The 17821-nt window shown below is 40.0% G+C and overlaps 1 protein-coding gene across 1 annotated transcript in view; it reads right to left on the bottom strand.

The window, feature by feature from the left end:
- The window catches only part of LOC121948484 (dedicator of cytokinesis protein 2-like), a 137369-nt gene that overhangs the window by 71602 nt on the left and 47946 nt on the right, over positions 1-17821 (bottom strand). The window contains exons 26-27 of the mRNA XM_042493882.1: positions 7366-7508; positions 409-504 (exon numbers count right to left, since the gene is read on the bottom strand). Of these exons, the coding sequence (XP_042349816.1) occupies positions 409-504; positions 7366-7508 (239 nt within the window). The remainder of the gene's footprint in view (positions 1-408; positions 505-7365; positions 7509-17821) is intronic.

Raw genomic sequence — 17821 nt, forward strand, 5'->3', positions numbered from 1 at the left:
CCGGCTCTATTCAGTATAAATGAGTAATGAAGGTAAATTACAACATTCTCATGATGTGTTAAATAAAATCTATTTTTTTTTGTGAGAAACTTGAATAAATACAATTTAAATATTTAAATATGTTTTTACAGCGACAGCTATATAAAATAGATATTCAAATAGGAATATTTTTAAAGGTTATTTTGATTCAAACAAAATGTTTTCATGTGAAAGGTTACATTAAATTTGTGCTCAATCAAAGATAGTGTAATGAAGGGCTGAATGACTTTTGAATGAATAAATAAAGATTTCTCTGTTTCCCTGCAACCAAAAGGGGATCTGTCAGCCAAATTCTTGTTTTAAACATCTGTATCAGTCAAGAATTTCAAAATCACACTCTAGCACTCATACAAAACTGTGTGTACTTACAATAAGGGCATGCTCTCGACCCATCGTGATGACCGTCTGGTTGATGATCCTCAGAAGAGAAACCACGATGTCCTGGATATGTTGAAATGTCTTTCCCTGAAATAAAAAAAAGAAAGAGAAGAGAGAAAGTGTTAGAGGATGTCAAAGAGAGATGGAGAGGGAAATTAGACAAAGAAACAGATTCCCTCAGGTGTCAACACACAAAAACAGACTTAGTTGCAGAACAGGATTGAATCTTGTTGAAGTGGCGTCCACTTAGGTATAACTTTGGCGTTGCTCCAAGAAACATCCTAGAACTTTTTTTTCTCTACAAAACTTCTGAGACTCGTCAGCTTTTGTTTGTGCAGCTGTTTTCCCCTCTCATGAACTCTCCTTGCTGCGAAAACAACTACGTTTGCACACAGTCCAAAGCTTCGCTCAGGCTTTGAATGGATGATTGGCAGATCAAATGAAACAAGAAAGAGAATCAAGTTTTACTGAATCTGAAATTTAAAGTCTGCTCACTTTTCAGAAATTGAGTCTCACCAGAAAATTCAGTTAATCATCCTCAGTGTGGACATTTGAACCTCAAAGGCACGTGGATGTGGATTTTTTTTTTTTTTTGGTGCAGACCTGCTTTCCTATTCCTATCTTTCCCCTTGCTTTGAAGCCACTTCTCTGTCATCTTTCTTTTCCTCCATCTGCCCAGAGGCAAACAAGCAGGATTAGATGTATCTAACAGTCTTTGCCCAGTCCAGTCCCAAGGCAAGTTACTGTTTCCTAGTTAAAAAAAATCACAATTATTTATCAACTGCACGGCAAGTGTTGTTAGATATTAAGATTGGCACATGGAGTTTGGTTGGACCTGCTGTCTGGAGCTTTCACACGGAAAGTGATGCATTTTTCATCTACTGAAAGCAAAAGTAAAATACAAACTGTGGATAATATTAACAACTTTTGCAATGTCCAAATCATATAAGCAACAGGCTTTGACAACAAATTCTCTTTAAGATAGAGAACAGTAGGGCTGCCCCTTGAAAGTCAGAGAACCATCAGTCAGACAAAAATGTTGTTGCGCATTTGCGATCCATCACTTGCACCATCAGCTTGTTTATTATATGAAGTGAATGCAACTGTCAAACTGAATATTTAATGGAGCCCATTCAGAATTAAAACCTAAACATTCATCAAATATTTGTATTAAACTGCCGAATTCGATTCAACAGATTCGACTCATCCTGAGTCAGGTACAGTCCTAGAGAACAGTTACAGATTAAAGGGAAACTCCACACATTTTCAAATTTCATAGATGTTATTCCTATGGTCTAAGACAGTCCAAAAATATTCCTAAACATAAACAACTCTCTCCCACATACAAAAACTAGAGTTCTGAAACTTTGTGATATCAAGTATAAGTCTGGGGCTGCTTTTTAGACAATGAATTGGGAAAGATCTACATGACAACGACAGTACCCAGGGAAATTTTCTGAGTATACAGGTACATTTTCTGTTCCGCAACGAAGAACACTACAATAGAATAAAAATAAATAAATAATCCTGTGGGTCCACTCCACTGAGTTCGAGTTGACCGATTCATCTGACATTGTGACATGAAACAGTGGTTTCTTGACTAAAATAAAAAACTATTAATGAGCACCGTGGTGGGACATAATTAGCCAATCAGCGTCACAGGCGGGACTGGAAGCAATGAGGAATAAAAACAAAAATGGCAAGCGCTATGAACAATACAGAGGCTGCTATTAAGGCTGTTTGAAATCAGCATGCCGTCTTGGTACCGCCTGACATTGTAGTTTGTTTCTACTTCATTCTGCTCCACTCTTACAACCCCCACAAAACAGGTGTGTTTGCATGGGTAAGCATCAGTGTACACTTAAAATAACGTCACATTCACACAGTATGTTTGTCTCTGGTGATTAGTTAGATAAAATAAAATCTTCCTCCCCTACAGAAATTAGTTAGAGTGGTCGTATTGTCCGATTGAAGATGGAAACGGAGTGTAACGAGTTGACAATTCAGAAAAAGTTAGCAGTGGCAATACTCAAAATGATGATCCCCACTATTGCTGCTTTACATAGACTGTACATAGAGATGGACAACACGCCCCAACTTACCCCCACTATGCTGAAGTGAGGTTAAAATAACATGGATACGAGCGCTGCCATCTTGCGAGGGTGATATCATTGAGAGCCCGCATTTGTGCAACAGTGATATCCGCGGTGGGAGAGTTCCTGCCAAAACACCCGTCCGACCAATTGTGAGCAGGTCAACTGAATGCGAGTGCATAGATTGGCTGTCACGGCTGTCCATCATGACAGAAAAGACCCCTTTTTTTATAATTTAATAAATTAATAAAACCGAACATATCATGAAAACAAACACTTGAACAAACATCATGGTGAAGTACCTCCAGTGACAGAAAACATCTTTGGGAAAAATGTATTAAGCGGGTACTTTGAGTTTTTAGTTTGGCCTATGTCCATGCACTAACACGGAGGGGCGGGCCTTAAGACCTGTACTGCAGTCAGACACCAGGGGGCGAATGAGATTGAATGACTTCACATTGGGGGAGCTGTCTTGATGTCCATCTTTATATACAGTCTATGGTGCTTTAGGAAACAAAATCTTTTTTGAATGATATGCTCTTACTTTTTTTTTTTTTTAACTAGAACACTAAAATAGTGTAAGCTCAGAAAATGTTATCACTTAACCATAATAATTGTAATATTATGATAACCAAATTGCAGATGTTACTTAATATCACAGCATCAATATTTTTTAGATTTACATCCCTGCTGAACTTGAAGCTTTTTATCAGTCCCGATTCGTATTAATTTAACATTGAATATGCAGGGACCTGATGAGGGAAAAGCCACTGATAAGGCAAAATTACACTGTTTGATGACCTAAAAAGACTGGGAGTTAGGAAAAAGTAGGTTGGACTGATGACAAAAAGTGACTCAAATCCCTGTCACAAAAGTAAGCATGCTCCTTTATGCACCTTTACAGAGGCATGACTCCATGTGGACACAAACAGACACACACACACAATGCTACAGTGAATCTGTCAATGGAAGCTGACTCAGCTTTGCCTGGGGGTAGTAACTCACTAGTGAAGCATCTGCTGCATTCAAATACACCTGAGCAATAATGCTGCGAGGTGCATCTGTGTGTGTGTGTGTGTGCGCGCACAACCTTGTTAGCATAATATGACCCAATTTTGTATGTGTGAGTGTGTGTGTGTGTGTGTGTGTGTGTGTGTGTGTGTGTACTTCAAGCGTGCATGTCCTTGTATGAGCTAATCAGCAAAACATAACGCAAAGAGTAAAGGTCCAAAATTAACAGAAGTAGGAAAAAAAAACTCTCCTCTCTCTTTCTCTGTTTCTCTCTGTGTCTGTGTGACTGTGTGCATGCATGTGTACGGCTCTGTGTGCATGTGTGTGCTGGGCTGATGGCAGAAGATTTGAAGGGCAGGATGAGAATCAGGTAGCAAAGATTAAACCACATTAAATGCACTGACTAAGAGCCACAGGGCACAGAAAAGATGAACGTGTGTCATCTTGCATACAATTTCTGTCTCAGACTACCTTAAACACACGTACACACACCTACACACTCAAACACAGTTAGGTTGAGGCACAGCTGTTGATCCTAAATAAGCTTAAATCTTTTCGCCTCACTGTAGGTATTTTGGTCTCCTGGAAAGAGTTTCTCAGACAGTCTCAACGCAGGCAGACGAGAGTTGAGGCACAATGCTTTCTCTCTCTCTCTCTCCTGCACAACACAAACATGCGGAAAGTCGATATTCTGTTCATTTATTCCGAACGGTAGCCAGTCTGGTTTATCATCTCTACTGGCAACATGATATGAAAAAGAAAAACTGAAAACATTGTTTTGGGGATAGGGGAAAGAAAAAAGGCAAGAGAGCCTTGGCGAGCCATGTCTTTCTGTCTCTTTCTGTTAGCCTCCTCTTTTTATCTCACTCACACACACACACACTCACACACACACACACACACACACACACACACACACACACTAGTTACTTATAAATTCAACACAAACTCTCCCACAGATATGAGCATCTGTCTTCTCTTCCATCTCTGTGTCTCTTTCTGCATTTCTCTCTTCAGTTTAGAGACATCTGTGGCGTGACAAGTTAATCAGGTACCACCCGGTGCGACGAAGAGAGAGATGAAGAGATGGGTGAAAAACAAAAGAGAGGAAAATAAGAGGTGGAGGGCGAAGAGGTGAGACTGTCTGCCATCACCTCCTCTCCCTCTGTTGTTTTTTTTCCATTTGTTTTCACGCTCCCCTGTTGCAATTTCAGACAGTAATCTTCCAGCTCCTTGCATTGGTTTCTTGTAAAGTCCCTTCACCTTATTGTCTATGAAATAAACACTTTAACCTCCGTCTGTTTGGCTGTTAACTCTCTTGTCTTGCTCCTCCATTCACCATTTCTCATCCTCCCTGCATGGCCATGAGCGGTTTTCATTTCTCTGGCCTTTACTGCTCTTGTTCATTTTTCCCTTGACAATTTTTGAACAAATGAAACGTGTGTGCGTGTGTGTGAGAGAGAGGGGGGCTTTTCATTGGTGAACAACTGTGTCTGGGTTTTACAAAAAGAATGTGCAACAAAAAGAACAGAGATGTTGTGGTCAAGGTTCTTCTTACACTATACTATGTGCAGTCCAGCAACACAAATATTATGTAGATACGTGTGTGTGTGTGTGTGTGCGTGTGTGTGTGTGTTTCATTTGACTGCATTTGTGTGTGTACTTGAATCAGGACATTCAGAATTTAATATCAGAGCCAGCGCTCACTCTGAGACTATCTTTATGTTTAGATAGCAAGGTGAAACAAGAGTGTGTGTTCACATAGATTACTTTAATGTAATAAAGTCTGACTCTTTTGCCCTCATGTAATTTTGATATGAAACCTGAAAGAGACTGCATCACTGGCAATGCAGTCTGCACATGATTGTATTTGTACCTGTACATGTCCCTTTAACACCTCAACCGACGCAAATTCATCTCATCATATTCACTCCACTCCATTCATTACTCTTCTCGCTCTCCTCTCGCTGACTCTCCTCTCTTGGCTCATGCTTCATTAGTGATATCCAAAAAAATTATGTTGGAAAATAAAAAGCCACACCTTCACTTCAAAACCTCAGCAGGTTGTCAACAACTTGCAGGAGCAATTAAAAAGTCCTCAGCTGGATACCGGTGATATATCTTGTATATGTGTGTGTGTGTTAAATGTGTTTAGTTCAGGAGCTAACGGGATTTTGTTTCAACAGACTAACACGCCGCAACACGCGTGAAACAAAATCAATTAGAGTCTAATTGGTCAAGGCTTGGTCCATTGCTTGACTGGAGGACTGAAGACGAAACAGCTTAAGGCTATTTATTTTACTCTTTAGGAGACACGTTCCATTGGGGTGGCACAGAGCTCAGGGGTAGTTCAAATTCATCCAATGATGCTGAAAAAGGAAGCATTTTGTAATTCATGGGCTGCAACATTTTTAGTCTTTCTTTTTTCCAATGATAATGTCTGGTAAGAAGGTGTATTGTATTGTTTCAGAGCAAATAATGCTTGACAATTCAGTCAGTCATGTTCCTGCTGATCCTTCTGCTTCTGCGGTAAAGACAGTGTTTATTAACTCTTTATCTGGCGATTTTATTTTTACTAGATCTGTTTATGTTTTCATATATGCAGATTGTGTCTCCATAATGTTCAGACTGATGTTGCTGCTGCTTGCTCATGGCACCTGAGTGCCTGATTGCATGTGTAGGAACTGCATCTGTAGAGCCATACAGTTACTGCGCTAAGCTACAGATGATCGGGATTATTGATTGCATACTGGTCAAACTACATAAAAAACCTAAAGATGAAAGAAGTTGCAGAAATACAACAAATGAGATTACAATGTAGAGAGAAAAACAAATAAGATTTTTCCTCAAATAGAGGCTGTGAAAGGCAATTTGTCATGCTCAAGACAACAAGTCGCAAACTCTGGGCCAACAAATGCAGCCAGCACAGAAAAACTGTAGATTTTCTAATGGCCACTTGATGCTGGCAAAAATTAGCATGTTTACAGTCAAGCACAAAACACGGTTTTGGTCTCTAAAGCTTAATTCCCCTGTCAAGACAACATTTCAGTTATTGTATTTGGGCTCAAAGTTACCCCTAATAAATTGCGGGGCTGCTCTGATTGACAGGCTGTCTGCAAGGCGTCGCCACAGTCTGTGAGTCAGATCCACCCCTCGCTCTTCCACGACTCCACACTCTCATCGAAACACTCACTTCAGGCTTAAAATATCCAAGATTGCAGCAGCCAAATTACCAAACTCAAGGTATTAAACTGGGAGTCCAGAAACCAATGGGTGACGTCACGGTGGCTACGTCTTTATACAGTCTATGACATACATAACAGTATGGACAAATTTGTCAAAAACATTTTTATGTTGCCCCGACACGTAAAGCTAAAGTTTGTAACTTTTTAAAAAAAATACAATTTTGTCATATTTGCTGAAACTTTCACTATGTTCTGGAAGAAGTACATGAGACAGACAGTCTGAAAAAAAACCATGTGTCTCCTCCTCATAGTGTTTTTATGGCATTTACAAGAATCTATCATAGCTGTTGAAAAACAATCAATCAGAGCCGAATAGTCCCTAACACACCTGTCAATCTTGTCTCATGTACCACTATAAGAATGTAGTGACAGTTTTAGCAGATAAGACACAATCTATTTTTATAAAAGTAACCATTTGTAACTTCCATTTAGCCTAACCATGTCGAAATGTTGACAAAGCATTCAGATCTCCATATGTTCTCAGTGCATACTGGATGTATTTGCTGTCTTATTACCTAATATACCCAGAATACAGTTAAATGTCCAGTGTGAGCATTGGCATTATGAGTTCTTTACTCTAAAATGGCTGTTTGTCTCACCACATTATCCCTGCTGAGGACCTCGAGAATGTTGTTCAGTAGCTCCAGACTATTCCTCCTCTCATCATGAGGCCCATCAGCCATACTGGCCAGCGCCCCGCTCAGCTCCCGCAGCATCATGGGCAACAACACATCACGGCACTCTGTGAAGAAACAAAAACACAGTTGGTTAAAGTCTGTCAGAAAAATCAGATAGTGTGAGACGGCGTTTGCTAGAGTGATCTTTTATTTACTTCTTTTAGGCAAGGCCTTAAAAGATGAAAATGCTTCAAGATGTTTAAACACACACATCAGCAGTCACAACATCAAGATGTACTTTAATGTGACTCCTCTTTGAAAAACACTTCAAAACGGAAACCCTGGACCCTTACATCAATTGGTGCGGCACCTGTGGAGACAGCTGCGCCCACACAGCTATGAGTAATGATGCCACAGCATCCTGAAGATATTCAACCCTAACCCCAGACTGCACAATGGAGTGATATCAATCAAGTGCCTATTTACAGTTCCAGGCATGTCTGCTACTCTGTCAGCCACACAGACAACTCATCAATCACCACTGCCTAACATTTGCATCCTCCCATCTCTCTGATTGATCATGATCTTTTGTCAATCCACGTGTTAATTTGGTCACACGTGCAATGCATCATCAGTGATTACATCAGTAAAAGATTATTTCAAAGTCAAGAGCACTTAAGTGGAAAAACAATTTCATTAATGGTAAGATTTCCCATGATTAGACCTACTGTACATGGAGGGATCTATTATTTTTACACTGCTTACACCTGGTGCTTAACCGCTCTATAAACCCTTAATGGATGTTATATGGTCACAGTCTTCTCTGGGGATTTTTCAAACACATTTTAGGAATTACAGGTAATCACTTAAGGACAGAAGTAGTGAAAGTACTGCAGTGTAGAGAGTGAAGTTAAAGGATGACACTTTAGCAATTTCCTAAAGTAGTGAACATAAACTGAAACTTTTTTGAATATCTTCACCTTCTCAAAAGCCACTGCCTATTTAATAGTAAGGTTAAAGAAGTATTTCACTGCTGGAAGGACAATCTCCTGATAAAATAAAGGCCGTCTATGCAGTAGAAAGACACAAATACTTTTGAAATGATCAGAGAAAATAGTGAAAAATATTACATAATGGTACATTTGAATGTGTTACTGAAAACATTTTAGGGGGCAGACATGCAGTGAAGTCACATAATCTCTCTCTCTCTCTCTCTCTCTATATATATATATATACATACACACACACGTTTTTTTAAAGATATTTTTGGGGCTTTTTTCACCTTTAGTTGAGGGAGAGAGAGAGAGAGAGAGGACGACATGCAGCAAAGGGCTGAGGCTGGAATCGAACCCGCGACCACTGCGGTGAGGACTCAGCCTCTTTACGTAGGGCGCCTGCTATCCAATGAGCCGCCAATGCCCCATCTTGGTTTATATTCGATCAGCGCTGCCTAATTTCACAGTTTGATCAGAGTTTGAGAGAGAGAGAGAGAAGGGCTGGTCTCTCTCTCAACCACTTCTATATATATGTAACATATATATATATATATATACATATAAAAATGGTGGAAGTACAATCTGTGGTTTGAGTGACAGCCCTGGAGGCTGTGAAAATCTGAGCAGAGAAATGAGCAGGGAGATCTGAATGCTGGTAAGATGGAGGGAAGTTTAACAGTTACTTTACACCTACCCACTGTGTAATGATACCAATCTGAAATTCAGTAAAGTATTCCTTTAGGAATGATAGCCTGACAATCAGATTAGGCAAAGATACGATGACACAAATGTGCCTCATGCAAATGTCCGAGCGTGTGAGCGGAGAGTGAGTGAGGATGGAGCACAGAGTGGATTTTTCAAAAAGTTAGAGCGTCCTCTTATCTCCAGCTCCATCCTGCTACAATTACACTTCGGCATCGGTTGTACTATGAGTTTGAAGCAGGCCCAAACCAGAAAGGATCTGTTAAATGACCACAGACTATTTTCTGTCAAAAATCGGCTGCTGGAGTTGGTGCTTATAAAGTAACATACTTTTTTTTTTTTTTTTAAACTGAGCAAGATGTGAGTCTTTTGAGTGGAGTGGCTTTGCGCTGGAGAGCAAAGGGAACAAATATGTAACAAATAACTATAACTGATGCAACCTCATCTGCTGTTTGGAGAATTGACTATCTATACATACAAATTTAAAATTTAAGAAATCAAGTGTGAGTCTGTAGTTGCTCTCCTAAGCTCTTAGGAGGGCCACACCTGCTTTTTTTCTGTGATCAATGACTGATTTACTGTCCAACAATATCCTTAATGCATCACAGTCCTTGCTCTTGGCTGCAAACAGACATAATGTTACTTAAAACCTAATGAAAAGTTTCTGAAAGTTTCTTTTCATGCCAAACTAATAAAGCTATCTGCTTAGGACTTTTTCATACTAGATGCAAACCATGAGTATGATTAACCCCTCCCTCCCCACTCCCTGGTCACTAAGCTTTCACATTAGTTATGTTGTCCCTTATTACAGTGCACTTGTGCATCTTCTTCACAATATTTGTTTATTTGGTTATCACTGTAGGGTAGAAAAGAATGCCAAATACAAGGAGTTGACTTCTGCTTTATGCTAAAGTGTTTTGTACAATTGGTTTTCACAAGTGATGCGAACTGTATGGCAGCACACATGAACCTTGAGACCACCTTTTCAAGATGACTACAGTGCAGTGTTCACTCTAATCAGACAAACTGGACTTTATGGTCAAGCGTAGTTGGATCCGGGCCCGGGTTCCTGATGTGAAAGCCTCCTTAGTATAATGACTGATCTTTCCTTTAAGTTGCCTCTCTAAACTTTTTTCTTTATAGAGACACTGACACTAAAATAGAGTTTGAAAACTACACAATGTTTTGTAAACGATAACACAGCCATTCCATGATTTAATGACACTTACATTTTGACTAGGCATGCTCTTACAGAATTCGAATTATTGATTTTCATCCCACTAAAATTCTCATCTGATATTGTTTAGAAGTCAGCAGAGCCTTGGCCAAATTACAAAGACAGTCACAGTCCAAGGCTACAGTGAATTGATTAAAAGAGATGTTGATCCAGAAGCCATAAACATCACATTTATCTCCTCACAAATTAATTTTTTTTTTATATAGGCATGCCTTCAAATACTTTTGACCTTCGCAGATTTAACTCCATAAAAAGCATGTAATGCTAACGTTAACTGGCAGACAGCACAAACAGCTTGATTGTAAAATGGGTCCCACTTACACAGTTTGGCTGAGGTGGCGTTCAAGCATGGAGCTTTACAGGCCAAACCATTCACCTCAACATCTGATGCGAATGTTTCACTGTCAATATGAGCAATGTAGTTACGAAAATGTATTACCATAAAACTTCAATTAATTGCCTTGGCTACAATTTGCTTAAATCACTGAACTCAACAGGCTTATATTTGGGACAGGCATCTGTATTGGACAGGTTTTTCAATCCTTTCACATGAAACTGCGAAAGGTTGGGAAATAGAATCAAATCGCTTATTTAAACCTCTTTTCTGCAACTTTCTTGTTTACTATGCTGGGATTACTATCTTCTTTGGTGCTCATGGTTTAAGTAAAATAAACTGAATGGTTGAATTGTAGAGAACCTTAGCAAGCCAACCATGTGTGTAGCATGTCCATATTGGCAAATGTTTAAAGATTTATATCTGTATGCATGATCTAAGCAGCCAACTAAGGTCCAGCAGGTAGCTAACAACACGGATTTATATATTCAAAGAAATTCTATATAAATGCATTTCATGGCAACCAGACCAGGCCTCTAGACAGATTTTTATTTGTCAAGATGTGTAGCTACACCAGGCTAGTAAAAGGGACTGGACGTGTAATTGGGACTACGCTTATATTTGAGGTTTTACGGTATATAAAAAAAACTGCACACTGATCTTTTTTATTTATTGTACTTGTCTACCTTGATCTCTCCTTTTATCATCTTCCTCCTTCTCTCTGCCCCCCTCCAGCACCTCCTCCTCCACCCCATCCCTCTCTTGTAGCCGCAGGTAGACAGAGCCCATTAAAAGCTCATTTGGACTGATGCTCGTTAGTTCCATTATTAACTGAGCCAAGCCTATACGCCTGCTGAGTGGACCCTCATCACAACAGTCACTCCATCACACAAAACATGCACAGAGGAGAGGGGGGATAAGAGAGACAGAGGGGGAAATGCATGAGTCACTGAATGTCCTCAATGACTCAGAGAAATGGAGGGAGGAGACGGAGGAGGAGACAGAGGAGGAGCTAGGACAGGTGGATGAAATTTGACAGGAGGAGGGGATGTTTAAGTGAAATACTGGGAGAGGGGGTGACAAACAAAAGTCATATCTCAGTGTCATGCAATTTGAATGTGTTAAACATAATTTAAAATGTGAAACTTTAAATAAAATGTACCCTTGTCATAAAAATAAAACATTAAACACAGAGGACTCCTGGTCTGTGGCCTCAAGAGGATGGTGTTTTAGATGCTGCCGGCTTTGTATTTGAGTAGAAACCCTGCTAAATCTGTTTAATCCATCAAACCAGGAACTCATCATCTTTTGTCCTTTCAGATAGAGAAAACAATGGGTTGTGTTTTATAGCAGTATTGTTGTGTGTGCGGGAATTAATCCATCTGCCTTCCGGTGGCTGGATGTACCATTAAACCTGAGGAGAACTCCATTCCCTGCTGAAATGACCCCAAAGCCACCTGCTTCTTTATTTCTATTGATCTAAGACACAAACCCAGCTGGTATTTCGAGGCGCAACATGTTCAGGGGGGAGAATGTGAAATAGAGAGCAGGTGGAGGGGGTTGAAAGTGTATCCTGTTGTGTGATACATTGCATGTTTTTTTGTTTTTACTGTGTCAGGAGCCAGGCATAATCAGAAGATAAACACGATAGTTTCAAGGACTACGCCTACCCTGACCCGATGAAAATGTAAAGTAGGGTGGAATAACACATTTACTGAAGCTCCATGCATATCATTACTGCAAATCAAGTAAAAAAACTAACAATAATACATACAAATATAGGCTAGAAAGGCTTATGGCATTTTTATAAATTGTTTTATATTTAAAGATCCAGTGTGTAGGATTCTGGAAGATATTTTGACAGAAATGTAATATAGTATTCATCATCACCTGAAACTAAATATTGTTGCATTTTCATTACCTTTGCATGAGACCAGAGTCCGACCGATATATACGTCAGCCAATTTTATCAGCCAATATTGGCCCATCACAGATATGTATCTGACTCAGAATTATGTATATGTCGAATCAGATTTGGCTGTTCCATACAAATATTCCACGATCCAGGGTTTTTTTCATACAAAGTTTCAAACTTCGAACAAGGCTCAGCAGGATGTTCAAAGGAACAGCAGCATTCATATTATACAGTAAACAAGCTAACAGCGAGTCAGCAGTGTGCAACAACATTTTTTGCGGACACTAGACATCAAACAAAAACCAGACAGCATACCTTTTTAAGTTGCTGTGATCTGTAAATTCGCCACTTCTTAGCAGAAGATAAGCCATCAGGTTTCGGGTATACTCAGATTTTACATACTGCACAACAGACTTCTGCCATGTCATTGTCTACCCACAGTTCCCCAACCTGCTGGCAACTTTCTACAGAGCGTGCTGACACAAGAACATTGTTTATTTTCACCAATTTGGATTGTGATGGAAAAACAACCAGTCTTATGCTTTTTGAACACTCTCTACCTGAGCTCTCCTGGGAGCTTTTGTATGCAGAGCGAAACACCTTCAGTCCAGTCAGCTGCTGCTTCTTATCCTCAAATTCTGAGAACTTACAGGAAACCATGAGTACCCTAATAGCTTGCTCCTCTCCAGCTTCCTACTTTGACAGATATGTCGGGGTGTGAATTGGCTTTTTTTTATTTTACCTAAGTTCCCTTTCCCTTCAAAAAACCTCTGGAGCTCCTGAAAATGAGCATCAAAAATGGTGGAGTACAGGCCGCCTTGGTAACGCTCCTCCAGACTCTGTGGCTGATAGTCTTCAGTCACCGATGCGGAACAGTGGCTTTAACTTCTTAGGTACTTTTCTGCACCTCACCTGGCCTGGAATAACATCAAGAATGTTAATATCTGCTGCTTCAGCCTGAATGGAAGCTTTCTCACAGACTTCTTTGAACTGCGCTGTGGTCCTCAGGGCTTTCAGTCTTGTAAGAACAGCAGCTACAATGCTGTGCAGCTCCATGGTCTAGGTCATTCTTTAAGGGGGCATTTGAAATGATTGCTATTTCAAGACACACTTGCTCAAGGGAACTGCACTGTGGCTGACCATACACTCTGACCTCTGTGAAGTAATATGTGTGTTTGTACCAGCTAAGGGGCATGCAAAAAATACTAATGAGTAGGTTCTCTTCTTTTAAAAACAAATTACGCCTCCTCGCAGCAGATCACATCAGTGGTCAAATCAAACATGATGGACGCCTCCTGCATTTCTTCTTAGACTTATTTTAAAAACAGATTATGCAAAAGCACATACTGTGAGTGGGGCCACCCGAGGTTCTTTCAATGATTTGATTTCTTGCCTGAGTCAAAATAAACCTTGAGAGTATAATTATTTTGGCTGAGCAGTTTAACTATCTTAAAAAATGTCCTTATGCGAGTTAGAGGAACTTCAATTGTCACTGTGAAAAGCATCTGCTTGCTGACAACATGCAATTAATACCTTGGCAGATCTTTATGGTCCTTGAATACAAAAGTCTTGCAAATGTAATTGCCTTAGAGTCTGCAGCTTCTGGCAACATATCCCCCCTCATGCCTCCTGGTCTTTCCCTCTTGCGTGTGTCTCACTTTTGTCATCTGTTATTTCTTTCTTTGCTTCACCTGGTTGTCTATGATTATGCAATGTCTGTCTCCTACGTCTCAGTCTCTTGCTTGTCACCTTCCATCCTGTTTTTGTCTTTTTGCTGACCCCTCTACATGTCCTTTCACACCTTTCCTCTTGATTCCCATTTCTTGTCTTGCTGCTCTGTCCGTCATAATTCTGCTTTTCCAACTCAGCGTTCAGGTAAAATTCTTCTCACTGCAAACTGTCAATAATGTGTCAGGAATTTGAAACCCATTAACTGATCGAATAAATCACCAGGTTTGTGTTGTCACAAGCTTCTCAGTGAGTAGAACTGTACTCCGTGTGCTTCACAACTGTGCTGACTTGAGCCTCCCAGACAAAACTTCCTTTTGGACTTCATACAAATCCGGCATCCTTCCCTGGGATTGGCACTGTCTAACCCCAGTCATGACCTTAATCCTATAACCTTAAACCATTTTTGCAGAGGTCTGTTTGGTGGAGCTTGCCAGCGGCTGCTTTGTAATGAAGCAGCATAAAAAGAGACTCTGCCTGAGAGGCTCAACTAAGGATGAGGGGAGGGGTGTCAGGGGAGATGAAGAAGTGGAGGAACTGTGCAAAAGGCACAGGAGAAAAAGAAAAAGAGGTCATTGAACTAATGTAACATTCTTTAGTTTGTTGCCTTTTACATACATTTAAAGAGGTTTGCTGAACAACTTCACACTTTAATAAGCGATATATTTTTATGTCTTCTTATATTTTTTTCAATTCTATTGCAATTTTCTTATTTCATTTTATACTATGTTTATATACTTTTGCACTTTTGGTTAATTGCAATGCACAAAATCACCAAGTCAAAGTCTTGTTTGTGCAAACCTAATTGATATGATATATGAAAAAAAACACCAATTTACAATTGGTTCGGTTAAGGATAAACTGCAATTTTAAACCCTGTTGTGACTTAAATAAACACTGGTGAATGCACCAATGGTTGTGCTTTCCTATGCACACCTGTGTTCCTATGTTCCACATGCCTGTGCGACTTAGAGGCATGTTATGTGTTTCATCCTGGGGTGCAACAATGCAGTAAATCCATTCAGCCATGCCGAGGAAAAAAAGCTTCGCTGACAGGCAAATGGAAATCAATGTCTCGGGGCAAACATCGGGATGCATTTTAACTTTTTCTCATCTAGCCTTAGCTGTGTGCAGATATACACACTTGTTCAAAGAAACACAAATACACACAGGTGCTGATGCACAGCCCACACCATTTTCAGACGCCACACCAACAGAGCTTCAAGTACTCATCTATATTCAGTTGGAAATGTCTATTTATTCTAGCTGTAATCTCAGCCTTTGATTGTTAATACCAATGTGTGCCTGTGTGCCCAACTGTGAATCGTCCCTTTTTGTGTCTGATTTGGTGCTTCGCTGCTATTTGAAGTGTAAGAGTTGGAATCTCTTTGGGCCTGTGTCAGCGTGTGGTTATGTGTTTGGGTTACCAAGTTTGTGAGAGCAGACAGCCACCAGCGCTGGCGGGCCACCACACAGAGAGCAGCTTTGATGGCTCAGCAGCTAGCTCATCCCTTCTCAGCTCCATTTTTTCGTATGACAGCCAAACACAATAAACTATAGCACATGATAATGAAATGCAATCGCAGTTTCTAAGAGGCATGTAAATCACAGTTGTCTCACTCTTTCTCTCCATCCTTCCCTCCCCCTGGTTGTCATCCCTTGCTTTTGGGAAGACAGAGTGATAGAAAAGATGATAATGAGGAGGTCTGAAGGCGCAACAACAACTAAATCTTTCGCACTGAGAAGGGGTTGGGATCGAGCCAACTGTCTTCCCTCTTGGTGATGACTAAATGTCTCTCTCAGCAGGTTTTTCATCTCTCCGTGTCACTGTGGGTGTCTTCTCTCATCCACTCTCTCTCCATCCCTCATTTGTCTTCCTCCCTCCTTCCTCACTTTTTTCTCTTGCTCCATCTTTAAACCCCTTTTGAAATTTAAAGCCCTACATTTTATTCCAGTTTAAGTTGTGAGTATCTGTCTACACTTCTTTTTTTTCTTTTTTTTTTTAAAACCACTGGTTCGATATGGTGTGGTGGTAAAATATAGTTGAAGTATGATTTTTAAAGCAAGTTAGCTGTCTCAAAATGGTTTAGTGGGATGATATTTTTTTCATGGAAATGCATAAAATTGTCTTGCCTGCGTGAATGAGTGCTCTCCCCTGAAAGTATGGGGCGATAAGTTACAGATGATTGAGTGCACCAGTGAATGATGCTGATCTGCAATGATGCCTGAAAGTGCATTTTCCACTGTGATTTTCACTATGATGCTGATGAGACCTGGCACTGAGCAAATACTGTCAGCAAAGTAAACACGATACACAGTAACACAGTAAAGGGCGCTGTCTTGAGTATAATTTCCGTAAAGTCACACACACACCCACACACACACACACACACACACACACACACACACACACACACAGAGTAAAAAAGACCAGAACTTACTATAACAACAACAACATAGTCATATAACACCATGTATATGTTGACATTTGCTCATTAGTCCAGACAGAAGCGGGCATGTTTGTCAAGCCGCACAAGGATAACAAGTACTTGATACTGTTGGTAGTGATCAGATAATCCCTTGAGCACTGCTTCTAGATGCCTCTTTTATTTATTTACCCTGCGTGCAAATTCTCTCCCTCTTTCTATCCACCTGTCTTAGTCAGTGTCTGTGAGTCACCCACTAATTGCCACCCCTCATCTCTGCCGTCGTCCCCTGCTCTGTCTTCCATATGACTATTAAATTGATTGACCAATTAGTCTGTTGGTAGCATTAGTTGCTACAGCGTTTTTGATCAGTTTAACCAAGGCAGATCGATGGTGGATGAATGCCTTGCGGTGAACTGTGTCACTGCTTTGACTGATGGGCAGGCTAATTCTCAGTGTCCTCTAATGGGAGAGTAATATATCATGAAACCGCTGGCTCTGGTTAAGCCTATATCTCAATTCAGTTTTTAAATCCTACTTTTTATTTGTTGGGTTGTATAATAGGGTGAGCACAAATAGGAAACCAATGCTGTGCCCGCCAATCTTTATTTTTTACTCTCTTCTTTTATTAGACTATTATTTTTTCTGTAACCTGAGAAACATTACAGAAAGCTTAGCCATGCAGTGGACTCTCAGCTGCTGACAGCAACACACCAAGCTGTTCTGTCAGGTGGCTCCTGTCTCTGCTTATCATTAAACCGCTCTTACATGTGGGCAAGGGATTATTGATTTTATGATAAACTGCGGTAAAATTTCAAACAGTTAATATTAACGTTTCAAGTTTTAATCATTATTAAAGATAAACTATGCATGATTTTCCTCAAAAAAAAAAACAAAAAAAAAAAAAAACAATGTACAGACTTAGTAAGCCAAGTAAGCCATCCGAATCATCACTTGTGACCAATGTGTGTGACTTAGGGTTATAGCGTTATACTGTGAAACAGAATACCATAGTATGAAATACTGACACTAAACATACCGTTTACATTTGCGTAGCTACTGTGTGGAAAAGAAAATTAAACTTGAAGGAGAACATTACTT

The sequence above is a fragment of the Plectropomus leopardus genome, chromosome 9, assembly GCF_008729295.1.
Source record: "Plectropomus leopardus isolate mb chromosome 9, YSFRI_Pleo_2.0, whole genome shotgun sequence".
Taxonomy (NCBI): Eukaryota; Metazoa; Chordata; class Actinopteri; order Perciformes; family Serranidae; genus Plectropomus; species Plectropomus leopardus.